The sequence below is a fragment of the Miscanthus floridulus genome, chromosome 9 (assembly GCF_019320115.1).
Source record: "Miscanthus floridulus cultivar M001 chromosome 9, ASM1932011v1, whole genome shotgun sequence".
NCBI lineage: Eukaryota > Viridiplantae > Streptophyta > Magnoliopsida > Poales > Poaceae > Miscanthus > Miscanthus floridulus.
In genome coordinates this window covers 38,397,929-38,412,947 of record NC_089588.1, presented here as the reverse complement: position 1 = coordinate 38,412,947, position 15,019 = coordinate 38,397,929, and the positions used below count along the sequence as shown (strand labels likewise).

At 44.7% G+C, this 15,019-nt stretch overlaps 1 protein-coding gene and 1 long non-coding RNA gene across 2 annotated transcripts; one reads left to right on the top strand and one right to left on the bottom strand.

Annotated features, from left to right (window-relative positions):
• The first annotated feature begins 954 nt into the window (after positions 1-954).
• LOC136479680 (protein SAWADEE HOMEODOMAIN HOMOLOG 2-like) lies at positions 955-14,820 on the top strand. The gene is made up of 7 exons (XM_066477458.1): positions 955-978; positions 1,097-1,274; positions 2,117-2,177; positions 9,552-9,603; positions 11,694-11,837; positions 14,025-14,147; positions 14,728-14,820. Exons 1-7 carry the CDS (start codon positions 955-957, stop codon positions 14,818-14,820), a joined length of 675 nt encoding a protein of 224 aa, XP_066333555.1.
• On the bottom strand, positions 4,610-5,088 carry LOC136483218 (uncharacterized). Its single transcript, XR_010765355.1, has 3 exons — positions 4,969-5,088; positions 4,706-4,879; positions 4,610-4,631 (listed from the first exon to the last, which is right to left on the bottom strand). It is a non-coding gene; the product is annotated as an uncharacterized lncRNA (long non-coding RNA).
• Positions 14,821-15,019: the final 199 nt, after the last annotated feature.

The window sequence follows — 15,019 nt, the reverse complement described above, 5'->3', positions numbered from 1 at the left end:
CTCGATGAGCTCAAATCTATGAAGACCTCCCTCGAGTCATCTCTCGGCGACCAAATCGGAGAGGTGGCGGTGTTGCTGGGCAAGCGGATCGGGGCCGTGGAGCACTCCATCATGGACCGGTTCAATCGTTAGAGGATGCCACTAAGGTGTTCAATGAATAGAAGCCCAAGGTGGACGCGTCGGTGGCAGAGCTGCGCGTGGAGTTGGGCATGATCCACAAGTCCAACGCTGTGGTGGAGCAGATGCGTGAAGAGATGACTACACTCCGCAAAACCATGAGTCGTGTGGTGCTCGACTTGGATCTGTCAGCATCCACTGGGATCCTCAAGTCCTAAGCCATGGTGGCCGCGGCGACATCATCTGTCGGGCACCCGACCATCGGCCCGTTTGTTGGGCACGGCGCTGCACATCACTATCGGGGATTCGGGCCCATGGCTCAACCCTCGGTCAAGGGTAAGCTCATCGAGACCCTTCCCTAGCCCACCCATCAGTATGTTCTTCATAAGTCACTCGGCACTGGATTTGGGGGATTGGGAGTTTCATGGAGCTGGTGGCGCGCATTGGGGGCCACAGTACTCTAGTAGTAAATTGATGGGGAGGATCCAAAGCTGTGGCTCAGTCGTTGTGATGATTATTTCAACATGTATTTTGTTGAGCCAAGTCAGTGGATTCGTGTGGCCACGATGCGGATGACTGGAGCCGCGTCTCGCTGGCTGCAGTCCTCAGATCATAATGTGAAGAAGGTCAGTTGGGAGGAGTTCTGTAAGTTGGTCCTTGATCGTTTCGGTCGGGATCAATATGAGTTCTTGATTAGACAGTTATTTCACATCCATCTATCAGGGGTTGTTCAAGAATATGTTGACCGATTCACTGGCTTAATTGATCAGCTCATAGCTTATGACAAAACCACAGATCCCTTGTTTTATGCAATGCGTTTTGTCGATGGGTTGCACGATGACTGCCGTCAAGTCAAAGCAGGTACATGACTAGCTCTGTGCATCGATGTTCCAGATATTTCAAATTCCTCCTCCCATGAACCTTTTTCATTCGGGATCTGGGGCTCGATCGATCTGGGCTGGGGGGAACTCATGCGCAGGTGCTCAACTGGTTTCATAACAATCGTAACAAGAATTGCCCCAAGATAGCCAGGGAAGCACATGCTCCGGTGAGCACAAGGGAGTTGTATTGGGCCAACCATCAGCAAGCTCGAGGCTCCTCCCTCAGCAAGTTGAGGCCAACAGTCACTACGCACGCAGGATCTTCGTCTTCCTCAGGTGATAGATATGATGTTACCTATGATCACTGATAATGCTTCTTTGCGTGGATCTCCTAGTCGCTGGTTTTTAGGAAGGTAATAATAATGGAACACCACAGTGAGCGAGTGATCAAATCTATGAACTGAGTTATGATTTGTGAGCATATAAGTATTATGCTCCTTATCTTGATCTGTATGTAACTGATAGCCATGGAATTGATAGTGAGGTCCTAAATGCCGTATTATTCATCTGACGTAGAAGGTTTGTTTCCCATTTCATGCTAAAAAGCTAATAATAACTGTAACTCTGCGTGCAGCCTTTTAGTACCATCAATCATACTTCGTCGTCGTTGTTCCCTTACATGCCAAATGAATGTGTTGCATCCTTTTAGGATCTATGAACTTGTTTGTTGCCCATGTTTACATGCCTCCTCATAACTTCCAGGCATTTCTTTTCTATTATTAATTAGGATATATATTGCTACGTTCTGTTTTTATTCTTGCTACACATCGATATGCATCACAAAAACATGACAATTATCTCCAGGGCAGTATTATTCTTTAGGATATTGCTATACAGTGGCGGATCTATGATTGGGACAAAGGAGGGGCTGAACAAAGAAGATTTAGGACTAAAGCTAAAAATTAAAGGTGAATTCACACTAAGCTACAGTAATTAATGAAGGATTAAGGCAGCTTAGGGGGGCTGTAGCCCCGGCAGCCCCCCCTGTAGATCCGCCGCTGTTGCTATATGTTATGATTTTATTCTTGCAACTGATATGCATCACAAATCCATGACAATTGTGTATCATATATGTATCTTCCTTCTGCTCATTGTTGTTAGCATTATTTAAAAATCAGGGAATAATTATATCAATGATCACACCAAGTATGAAGCTAAGTCAGCTAGAGATGGCACTTGGTATGGAGACTCTTGCACCTGGCCTTCTTATATTTTGCTTTTTGATTTATTGCCAAATATTACAAGGTTTTCAATTTTCGAAAAAGTGACGGGGGATGTGGTTGTATATATACACGTCTTCCTTACTGCACATCTAATTTCTGGATGGACTACTCATACATAAAATTTTTAAGCCCTTATATCTTACCATGTATATTCTCTTATGCACTTATTAATAAAAGTAACAAAGTGTTAATCGGTATAGTGCTTTTTTTATAATGTATTTATGTGCCAAGCAAGACAAATTATCCCTATTAGCTTATCCTTGTATCTGCGGGTCCCTGTTTCGATATATGAGTCAAATAAAATAATCTAGCTGACATTCCAAATGATAGTGTGTCTAGGTCTAACAGATTTTTCCAACGGTTTGGAGGAAGTTATATCATAAGCAAAAGATGTTACATGCATGTAAGAGAAGGGATTGGATAACCCTATGAAGCTGCTTGAAACATGATCATTCACTACTGGAGGCGCATTCTTTGCCGAGGGCCTCTGGCCCTCGGCAAAGACTCATCGGGGAATTTTTAGACGGCGAAGGGGTCTTTGCCGAGGGCCCTTTATCGGGCACTCGGCAAAGCCTTTGCCGAGGGCCAGGACGGCCCTTGGCAAAGAAAAGAAGCCGTCAGGCGCCGGCGCCGTTGGCGGTTTCTTTGCCAAAGGCCGACCCTCGGCAAAGAAATGATTTTTTTTTGAATTTTTTTGCCAAGGGCCGGCCCTCGGCAAATAAATTTTTTTATTTTTTATTTTTTAAATCTTTGCCGAGGGCCTCCTCCCTGGCCCTCGGCAAAGAAATTTTCAGGATTTTTCCAAAAAAAATCTTTGCCGAGGGCTATTGCCAGAGCCCTCGGCAAAGGTTTTTTTTTTAAAAAAAATTCTTTGCCGAGGGCCGGCCCTCGGCAAAGAAATGGTTTTTTTTGAATTTTTTTTTTTTAAACCTTTGCCGAGGGCCTGCTCCCTGGCTCTCGGCAAAGAAATTTTCAGGATTTTCCCAAAAAAAATCTTTGCCGAGGGCTATTGCTAGGGCCCTCGGCAAAGGACCCTTCTTTGCCGAGGGCCTTGGTCATTGCCCTCGGCAAAGAGGCAGAAATTTAAATTTTTTTTTTGTTTTTTGCATTCCATCGACACAAGCATTTCATATATATACATATATATATATATCACACAAAACCCATTTTCTCACAATATATCACAACCATAATTGTGAACCACAAATCACAATATATTACAACAACAAGTCACATGTTCATCATCATTCACATGTTTATTACGACAAGTTAATGAAATCCAAGCACAAGTCACAACCATAAATCACAAATCACGCTAAAGTCCAACCACATCACCTAGCATGAGTCCTCATCAAGCTAGCCTATGAGACGATGGTGAAGGAAAAGCAGGATCACCCGGTGACGCACTAGCGGGTTGATTGGAACCCGCGGACGGAAGCTGCACAAAGGAGCAGAGATTGCATGTGTGAGTAATCCGGGAAAATAGTTTTGGAACTTAGAGATTGCATCTAGTATTCTAGGAATACAAAAAGATTAGACTCAATTGAAAATTTTGGCAGCACCTCCCCTGCACGGGGAGGTTTCCAAAACCTGCAAGAAACGACGGCACGAACGCCGACATCCACAACGGCACGAACGCCGACATCCACAACGGCACGAAGGCCGACATCCACAATGGCACGAAGGCCGACATACATGCAAAGCACAAGCGAAAAGTGAACTTTTATACTTACAGGAGTAGCTACAGGAGTATGATGTGGAGGAGCTGAAAACTGCATAGGTACACCCGATGCTTGCCCAAGACTTTGCATGATCACCATCATCTCCGCCATCTGCTTCTGCGCGGCCTCGAACGCGACCTTCTGGGCCTGCAGCTGTGCGGTCAGCTCCGCGTTCTGCTCTTGACTTTGCCTTTTTGTTTCTTGCAGCACAGCCTGCAATATTTCACTCCAATGTATCAGTAATGCAAATCTAATTTAGGTGTGTAAATATCTACGTACAACGAGTAAAACAGGAATTACCTGGAGTGCTTGGACCTGCTGCAGTGCTGGAGAAGGCCGTGGACGTATGGGCTGGCTGGAGCTTGTGCTCCATGCTTGGATAGCGTCGAGGGAGGGAACAGTGGTGGAGTCAATGGCGCCGTCTGCAATCCACAGCCGCCCGTGCTTCTTGCCTCCTCCGAGCCTCATGATTGCCTCTGCATCATGGGCTCAGTGCGCACATTGTAATCTTCCCCATAGATCTCCCTTACCATTGACGTGTACTCTTGGACTTTAGTGTACACGTTCGGGTCGGAGTACGCCTAGGGCGGGGCAGCCGGGTCGAAGGAGACAGAGGACGACGCCCTGCCCGTGTGGGACATAGCCCACGCAGAGAACTCCAAGACCTCCTCACCCGGGTGCGCAGCCTCCTGCGAGAAAGACGGGAAGATGGTGAGAAATCAAGCAGAATTGAGCATCAAAATAAATGAAAGAAATCACTTACGTATGCTTGTTTGTATCCGGGGAGGCTACGGCTGCCTTGATGGTGAGTTGGACCTTGCCTCATCAGACGCTGTTCCCGCTGCCTCTCGTGCGTGTCAACAAAGTCCTGTGATAACCACTTGTCCACGATCATGGCCCAGCACTCGGGATACGATCGGCACCACCAGGGAATCACCTACAAGTCATCGAGTATTTGACATATAAGAAGATGAAATTGAACCTACTTAATATCAAAACGAATCATTATGAATGTTATTCGCCTACCTCAAGGTACTGGTCCCGGGTCAGCGTAATCCGTCTTGCTTGAGGCTTGGGGAGGGACTGCCTAAGTACCGACCTGTAGTAGTCTATGTGGGCCTGGACGCGCCCATGGTGGTGCATCTCGGTGACGTACTTCCTACAAGCTGCGGCAACCGCCCGATCCACCTGGGCCTCAAGTCCTTCTTGGGCCTTGAAATATTTCTGTATACAAAACCGATGTATCAATTCATTATTTCAATAAAAGATTTAACCAATGAATGCGATGTATTAAGCAATGTTGTGCGAGAGAGACTTACCCAAAACTCCGCCAATACTCGCTCCTGCTTGTTGCGGTAAGTGTCATCCGTGACCAGCGCGTACCTGTCCCAGTTGTAGGCTGGCTCCCGCACCACTAGCTCTTCGGACAGTTGCACAATGCCAGGGTACCATTTCCTGCACAAAACACCAAGGATGCTCGCGGGGGTGCGTGCTGGAGTACCCGACAAAACCAACCAGGCCCTGCACAAGTGATTAAGAAAATTTATCAGTTTCTCTTAAGACTTCCAACATATCTTATGAAGTAGTTGTGATAACATCCATAGTTACTTACCTCTTTGCCATAGGCCGAATCACTGGGCGATTGTGAGGAAGCGGAACCGGAGGGAGGCTCGCGGGACCTCGCTCGTAGAGAGTCTGGGTAGCGATACCCTCTCCCTCGCCCTCGAGCGCCTCGCCTCCCTCGCCCTCGAGCGCCTCGTCTCCCTCGCCCATCTGCTGACCCCTCTCGTCCTCCGACGAGGACGTGGCCGTGGCCGTCACGTGCTCCTCCAGCACCTCGTCACGTGTCGAGGGAGGAGACCGCTGCCTCCTGTGGCGGCTGTCCCTGGTCCTCCTCTCGTCACCTCCTGCGGACGCCTCCCCGCTCCCGCACCCCGCGAAACAAGGGTGTCTTGTTCATGCGAGGTAGGATCCCTTGATTGATGCCAGAATTCACGAACAAATTCCCTGTCCGAACGAGAATCAATAGGGTTGGATGCAGAATAGTGACGGCATATTGAAATAAGTTCGTTGAGAACTTACTTGATGAATGGCTGCACCTCGGTAAGGTTATTCAACACATATAGTATGATACTGCGCCACTCTTCATTTCCTAATAGCTTTGGGGTTGATCCACTTGCGCTGCCGAGTTGGCCTTGGAAAAGGCTCAGGGTCGATTCATTTTTGCCAGTATTGTAACGAGGGGGTGGATTATAATTGCTAGGAAGGTTCGGCTTGTAGTATAGCATTGTGAAGTTTGCCACCTCCTCCCGAAGGCATGCCTCTGCAATGGAAGCCTCAATTCTGGCTTTATTTGTATATTTTTTGCGAAGAGTCTTTAGACATCTCTCGATTGGATAGCACCAACGGGCCTGCACGGGCCCCCCCAAACGTGCCTCGGACGGGAGGTGCACAATCAGATGTTGCATCGGCAAGAAGAAGCCGGGTGGAAAGATCTTCTCCAGCTTACAGAGCAACACAGGTGCCGCTTTTTCCAAGTCCTGAGCGACGGTCCAAGATATCTCCTTGGCACAAAGCTGGCAGAAGAAAAAGCTCAACTCTGTCAGCACTTGCCAGACATGCTCAGGGACATAGCCTCGGACCATCGCCGAAAGAAGCCGCTCAATCCATATATGGTAGTCATGACTCTTCATCCCGTTGACTCGCAGAGTGCCTAAGTTCACTCCCCTGCTAAGATTCGTTGCATATCTATCTGGAAACATTAACATCTGGATCCATTTTAGTACCTCCCTCCTTTGATCGATTTGCAAGACGAAATTGACCTTAGGCCTTTTCCAGTTCTTGTTTCGGCCACTAGGAGGCTGCATCGCTTGATTCGGTCTATCGCACAACGTCGCTAGGTCCACTCTAGCCTTAACGTTGTCCTTAGACTTGTCAGTGTCCATGAGAGTTCCCCAAAGTGCCTCGGCGATATTCTTTTCAGTGTGCATTACATCAATGTTATGTGGCAGAAGAAGGTCATCGAAATAGGAGAGCCTCGTCAAGCCGGATTTATGAGTCCACATATGTTCCTCACCATATCCCACAAAACCACCTTCTTCATTGGGCACGAGAGCATCTATCTGAACACGAACCTCGGCACCAGTCCTCAAGTGCGGTTTAGGGTCTGTCACTTTGACACCTTTCGTAAAGCTCTTGATGTCTTCTCTAAATTCATGGTCTAGAGGGAGGAACTGACGATGCTGATCGAACGACGAATACTTGCCACCCTTCTTCAACCAAATGAACCTCACGGCTTCCTTGCATACTGGGCATGGGAACTTCCCGTGAACACACCAGACGGCGAATAACACATACGCCAGGAAGTCATGCAGGGAGTAGTGATACCAAACGTGCATTTTGAAGCTTGTCTTTGTAGCTCGATCGTATGTCCATACCCCCTTCTCCCAAGCGTGGATCAATTCATCAATCACAGGCTCCATGAACACACCCATATTACTCCCCGGGTGTCCAGGAATTATCAACGACAAGAATACGTTATGCCGTTGAAAGGAGATGCCGGGAGGGAGATTGAGGGGGATAACAAAAACAGGCCAGCATGTGTATGGGGCAGCCATCATTCCATAAGGATTGAACCCATCTGTTGCCAGCGCGACATGTACATTACGGACCTCAGCTGCTTTGTCACAATGTTTGTCATTGAAATACGTTCATGCTTCAGCATCAGATGGATGTACCATCTTCCCAGGATTGTACCGTTTGCCATCTTTGTGCCATGTCATCTGTTTCGTGGATTCCTCAGTCATGAATAGCCGTTGGATCCTCGGTAGGAAAGGAAGGTGCCATAGCACTCTCGCGGGGATCAGAAGCTGCTTCTTCTGACCATCACCAGAGTCTACCTCCAGGTACCTGGAGGATTTACACTTCGGACAGTAATTTGCATCCTTGTGTTCTTTCCTAAATAGGACGCACCCCTTCGGACAAACATGTATCTTGTCATACGGCATCTTAAGCATACGAAGGAGTTTCTCTACCTCGTACAAGTTCGTCGGCAAAGTGTGCTTCTCCGGTAGCATGGTGCCAAACACGGCCAACATCTTATCTAAGCCTTCTCGACTCAGGTTTAACTCAGCCTTCAACCCCATTACGCGTCCAATCGCATCCAGCTGAGAAATCATTGTACGCTCGTGAAGGGGTTTCTGTGCCGAGTCCAACATTTTGTAGAAGTCCTTTGCGGATTCCTCCATCTCCTCCTTCTCACGTCGTTCAGCGAAGTGAGCTTGGTGGGCGTCATCTAGCATGTCTGCTACCCCGGCATCATCATCAAAAGCCTCGAGGCGTGGTCTCACCACCTCCGTTCTTATACGATCTGCTTCACCATGGTAGATCCACTGCTGGTAGCCAGGCGTATAACCATTGAACACAAGATGTCTACCCATGGTCTTCTCGTCTACTTTTCTCCTGTTGTCACATTTGCTGCAGGGACACCAAACTAGAGAATGTCCTCCTGCTCCTGGGCCAAATGCATGTTTTAAGAAACCATCTGTCCCCTTCACCCATTCATAGTCGTAGTCACTCCCGCTTCTCCAGCCCGTGATCACATGTGGAGATGTCTGGGTTTCAGGCATCCGACGTCGCAACTCGCTCGAAACCTTCTCAATTTTTTACCACAACCTACACATGCGATAACATGATATCTCGCCAAGTTTCGTGATTTTCGGACTTCGTATGGATTTTATATAATTTTAAAACACTTTTCCGGCAAGTCGGTCGTCATGTTACGCGAAGAAGATGCACGAAATTTGATGCGAGTTCGTGGATAGGGACTCAACATGTACCAATTAACATGAATAACATTTTTCGAAACACTACATTGCAATATTCCATGCACCTGCAGTTCAAATTTGACATATTCGAAAAAAATCAAAGAAACGAAATAAATTGAGGAAATATACAAAAAAAAGTCAAAATTGGCCCAAATTTTAAAATTGAGTTCAAAACAATGTATTGTGGAACCACAAAAAAACTGGGCTAAAAAAACCAAAAAAAAATCTTTGCCGAGGGCCTAGCCTGGCCCTCGGCAAAGGGCTTCTTTGCCGAGGGCCTCGCCTCGGGCCCTCGGCAAAGACGATTTATAAAAAAAAATTTGGCCGAAAAACTGGTTCAAAAAAAATCTTTGCCGAGGGCCTGGTCTAGGGCCCTCGGCAAAGAATTTTTAATAAAAAAAATTTGCCGAAAAACTGGTTTCACAGAAAAAAAAACCTTTGCCAAGGGCCTAACGGGTAGCCCTCGGCAAAGCTTGACGGGAATGGCCGCCGTGACCCAACGGGCCTAATTCGCGGCCCTCGGCAAAGATTTGATTTGCCGTGGGCCTGTCTTTGCCGAGGGCCGTTCTTTGCTGAGGGCTTCTGTGTCTGGCCCTCGGCAAAGAGTGTCTTTGCCGAGTGTCCGAGATTTGGCCCTCGGCAAAACCTCAGGCCCTCGGCAAAGCACGCGTTTTGTATAAAGTGCTTTCTACCCTTTGTCATTGAAACCAGCCGTTTGTATATATATAAAGTTTTCTATGCAGCATTTTTTATTCTTCATATGTGCATCGTTATATATTGCAGGTTCAATGTCCAAGACTTCGTGGCTCAAAGGTTTTGCGAATCAGGTGATTTGGTAAGGAAATCAAATTTTGATGATGTTCATAAAAAGTAAGGCAGCCGTTAGTTATTTGTCCAATAATAAGCATCTGTTAGTCATAGCAACGTACATATGATTCCATTCTCATTTGTATGTACAGGGTGTCTGTGATATAGGTTGTTTTGGTACTCGTGTTACACTCAGATAGGGCCCATATGTACTTAATATATTAATTTTTTTTAGGAAACAGGAGATATTAAGGTATAATGACATTATCAGGCTCAACCCTCTATGTTGAGCTTATGGCTAAGATTAAGGCTGGCCATACGGTGTGCAGCTGTCTCATCATCATAAAATCTACTCTGCACTACAACCTTCCATTACGTGCTAGAGAAGCATCATATCACTGGCCGACCTCTCCGCGTACCACTCAGCACTACCATATAGGTTGCCTTATTCTGATGCATGTCTCCGCATAACTCTCCGTGTCGTCTCCCTGGGTGGTGGGAGGGGCGACAGCCGCCTCCCGAAGAGAGCCTGCCCTAGCTGCCCAGCTCTGGCCGCTGTCGTGCAGCCTTCTCCCCCTTCTTCCTCCCACTCCTCTCCTAAACTCATCCTCCCTGTTGTCTTCCCCATCGAGTGGTCCTCGCTCCAGTCAGATCTGTGCTTCTAGGGGCTAGATCCATGTATGTGGGACCCGGATCTTTGGAGGATGCAGGTGCTCGGCACGGCTTACCAGCTCCAGGCAAGCTCCGGCTATTAGCTATCGTGTTACCTTGGCGGTGGTGGCGGCGGTGCTGCTGGCCATGGCATGGGTGGTGCTGGCTGTGCGGGTGACCACAGCGGCGGTGACGGCCGCACTGGTGGTGGCAGCAGAGGCCGCGCTACTAGTGGTGGTGGTGGAGGCAGCAGCTGTCATGGTCACGAACCATGCTGGGGCTCATACATCGTGCTTCGGTAGATTCTTGGCGAAAGTCTTGCCCGTTTTGTGGCCGGTGCCGACGACGATGGCACGTGCTCGTGTATCATGCTTCTCGGAGACGTCGTTGAAGATCCATCTTCCTTTGTTGCATGTGGTGTCTAGGTGAAAACCCAAGTCCGATTCCTCGGACAAGTCACGGTGGCATCTTTGTGTGTCATTTCCTTCCAGGAGGCGTTGCTTTGGGCACCACCATTCCCTGTATGCACAAGCTGTCAGGGTCATCCTAGTTGAGGTCGTTGCCGCCATCCCTGCTACGTTGTCGGTCCTCAAGAGAGATTTGTATTGTACCTATGTATGCTTTATATCCTTCTTCGCAGTGGTCTATCCTGCTATTCTTGTTTGGGTCGTCCTTCCTTGCGGAAGCTTTGCCACTGTCATTTGGCTTTCGTGGTGGATACTTGCTGCTACCATTGTCGGCGGATGCTTGGCTGCTGCAAGTCTCTTCTATGATGGATGCTTTGCTGCCGTTATCGTGTTGGCTTCTCTCTTGCAGATGCTTTGCTGCCGAGGTTGCTTTGGACCCTTCTCTGGCGGATTATGCTTTGCCGCCGTTGTTGTGGATGCTCGTCTCGGCTTATCTGGGGTGGACGTTTTGTGCCACCATGCTCTTGCCTTCTATGTAGGCAACCATTGTGTCGATGTCTTTTGTTCTTACAGGCCCAGTTTGTTTGTTTGTTTGGGCATTGAGGCTGGCGGTCCCCTCCCCTTGCCTTTTCTTCATGTTATGGTTTGTTTCTAGCCAGTTGTCTACCAATGTCTTGGTGGTTTGTAGCCTATGCTACAAGGGCTCTCTCGTACTTGCGTCCAACCGTGATGATTGAACAATACCATGATCCTTGGTTGGACCCTCTAGAACCATTTGTATTATGTAGATCTAAAATAATTCAAATCAGTACGTTATATACTGGAGATAACTCTGACACTATCTTACTTTGTATACATAAACTTACGCATATATATTTATTGGCCTACATGCTTTCAATTGTAACATCATACGCAATTTATATATGTTTAAAAATGCTTGTATAGTTTCCTGGACATGCCATAATTATTTTTCTTATAAGTTCCCTGTTTGTGTAGTTTCTACTGTCATTTTATGTTGTTCTGACTACGTGTGCCATTTTTTGCTTGCCTTATGAATCAGAAACTATTGGTTCATTTTTCTGGATTTGGAGCAGAGGAAGCTGAATGGATCAATGCTCGTACATGTTTGCGGCAACGCTCAGTGCCATACAAGGCCACAGAATGTGCAAATGTTCATTGTTGGGACCCTGTTCTTTGTTATAAGGTATTGTAATATTAAACTCCCTTTTGCTGCTACCTTAATTAGTATACAACATCTACATTCAAACAAGAACTTTTGGGATGAACGGTAGTTAGGTGGCTCTATCTATCCCTAGAACTGTGCATTCAATAGTATATACTTGGTATGCCTATATCAAAAAGGGTTTTCATAGTTAGTGGATTCTTTTATACACTATAATGTTTTAGATTATACTAGCTCCCACCATTAAAAAAAGTTAGTAGGTTAAAGTTTACTTTATGCTAACTCACACTTATCTAATTAACTTTTATCTGAGATTGTAGAAAATAAATTAAAATATACAACACTAGATAATAGATGCAAAGGATCACCTTATAGTACCTGGCAAGTCCACACTTGACTGCCATCGCTTGTGTCCCATTAGCGCGGAAGAACAGCAAGCTATCATCTGCAAACAGCAGTTGGGACACAACCGGCGTCCTTCTGCACACTTGTAAGCCATGTATACGTTCTCCTGATATCTACTGCTGCAACACTTTGGACAGACCTCAGCAATAAACAGGAATAAATAAGGCAACAAAGGATCACCTTATTAGCGTAGCCGTCGTGTAGGTTGGAAGGTGTCCAGCATGACACCATTGAAGCGCACCGCAGAGCATATAGTGGTAACACACGCATGACCAGCTGTACCCATTTCCTATGAAAGCCCAAATTCACAAGAACATTTTCCAAATAGCTCCAGTTCACACTGATCATACGCCTTGGCCATATCTCGCATGTACACACAAAAGTTACTCCTGTCTGAATTATCATCCAATATCGCATGAATACACTGAAAGCAATCAACGCATTGTCAGTAATTAGACAGTTGGGAATAAATACACTTTGGTTCTCAGAAATTGAATTATCAAGTAAAGGCCACAAATGATTTACCAAGCATTTAGAAACAGCCTTATAAACGACAATGCAAATTAAAGGCTTATCAGATCAGCCTATAATCCCTTATCTTCTCCGAGAACTTTACTTTCGGTATGAGCTCTATAGCGGTATCATTCACACTCTTCTGCATGTGCCCATCAACAAAAAAGGCATGTACTACCTTACATCTTCCCGGAGTGTGTTCCATTTTCTCTGGAAGAAGCGGATGGGGAAGCCATCCAGGCTCGGGGCCTTTCACGGACCAATCTGAAATAGCACGTCAGTGACTTCCTCCTTTTTGCATAAGGCTTACATAGAGACATATTCATCTCCTCGCTAATACAGCAGTCAAACAACGATGTTAACACTTGGGGTTCAACATTAGGGTCCTTCGTGTAAAGGTCATTAAAATAAGAATTTACAAGCCCTTCCATCAATAGTGTATACTTGGTATGCCCATATCAAAAATGGTTTTCAAGGTTAGTGGATTCTTTTATACACTATAATGTCTTAGACTATACTCCCACCATTTAAAAAAGTTAATAGGTTCAACTTTTGTACTTTATGCTAAATCAAACTTATCTAATTAACTTTTATTTAAGATCATAGAAAATATATTAAAAAATACAACACTAGATAATAGATGCACTATTAAGACATATTTCATGGTGATTTTTATGAAACTAGTTTAGCGCTGTAGTTGTAGTTGCTCGCATTTTTCTATAGAGTTGTTAAAAAATAACAATAGATTAAAGGTTGATTAATGAAGATATAGCATGGGGTGGGGGTGCCATATTGGAGGAATAGAAGAGTGAAGAAATGAGATACAGTGGGAAAATGATAAGCTAGAGCGAGACTAGGTATGAGTTGAGTAAATATTTCTTAATACTTGTGATTGTGGGTTGGGTTTCATTCTTCATACACAGTACATGTACTAGAATTGAGTTCCGTAAAAGGATAAGAATTTGTTTCATGGACTTCCTTTAATTTTAATGTCAGCAAGCTCTAATAGTTTCTAAAATGAACATACAAACTTATGAACTAGAGTACTGAATATACACATAAGTCACACCTATATCGAAAAAGGAACTTTTAGAAAATTACAGTCCAGCATAACGGGCTTGAATAAGGGACTTTTCTTTTCGATTGCTTATGTTTGTGTAACATTGTGAAAGAATCAACAACATAGAAGTAATTTATTTGTCTTCACATTTTCTTGTTCCGTAATTCTATCTCTTACCATAGCAGTGTTGTCTCTCATGAATATATATACTTCTGTTCTAAACTGTTTAGGTAAGTGAACAGAGTGCACTCTATTTTGACGCTGAAGTGCATGCTATTGAAAGGAAAACGCATCATTCAGGAGAAGAATGTGATTGTAAAATCCTTGTTCTTTATGTGCATGATAATTCTGAGGTACTTTACTTCTAATATTGTCCATTCACTAACTACAATTCGGTTATTGTACTAATTTCTTTGATTTATCTTGTTTTCTTATGCCCATGATTATTCTTGTAACTCTTCATTATATAATAATGTCTATGCATTGAAAATTTATAATTGTAGTAGATGCACCTGCTGACATGCTTTTTATCAGTTATTTCAATGGACAGACTCTGCATATTGTTGCTCCTTTTTATTTTCTTTAAAATTTAGATGCCCTATAACTATTGACCCATTGAGGAACAACCATATGCTTGAGTCAACTGCACTATATGTCCAAGTTACCAGCTGTTTCATTTGGCAATTTGAATTTAGATTCTTCAACTTGAAAAAATATATTTTGCTCATTAATCTCAACATGTTTAAGGAGCACATCCGAATTAGGTTAACTACATTGAATTTTAATGCTTTAAGTGAACTACAATTTAATATATTGTATTGTTAATTCCATAAAGTATGCACTTTTTACATTTAGTGAATCGTAAGCTAGACTGCAACCTTAAGCTTTTGTATTGTTCTTTGCTTGATACTAGATTTTCATTTAATTTTGTAGGATATTGTTTCACTGAGGAAGTTGTGTCGTCGATATGTAGGAGACGACTACAAACCTCAAACTTCATATGAGCGACTAAAAGGGAAGGAATAGCTTAGTAGCTCAAGAAAAAAATTTAGCATCAATTTGATGGACATGTTTAATATCATACCTTTTTAGAACAATGTATGTTTTGTTTATTACAATGTATCTTGGTGGCTCATGAGTATTGCTACAGAATGGAAACTATTATTAATTGTGTAAAGACGTAAGACTTCAGGACAAGGAAATACTTGTGTTTGTGAAGTTGATC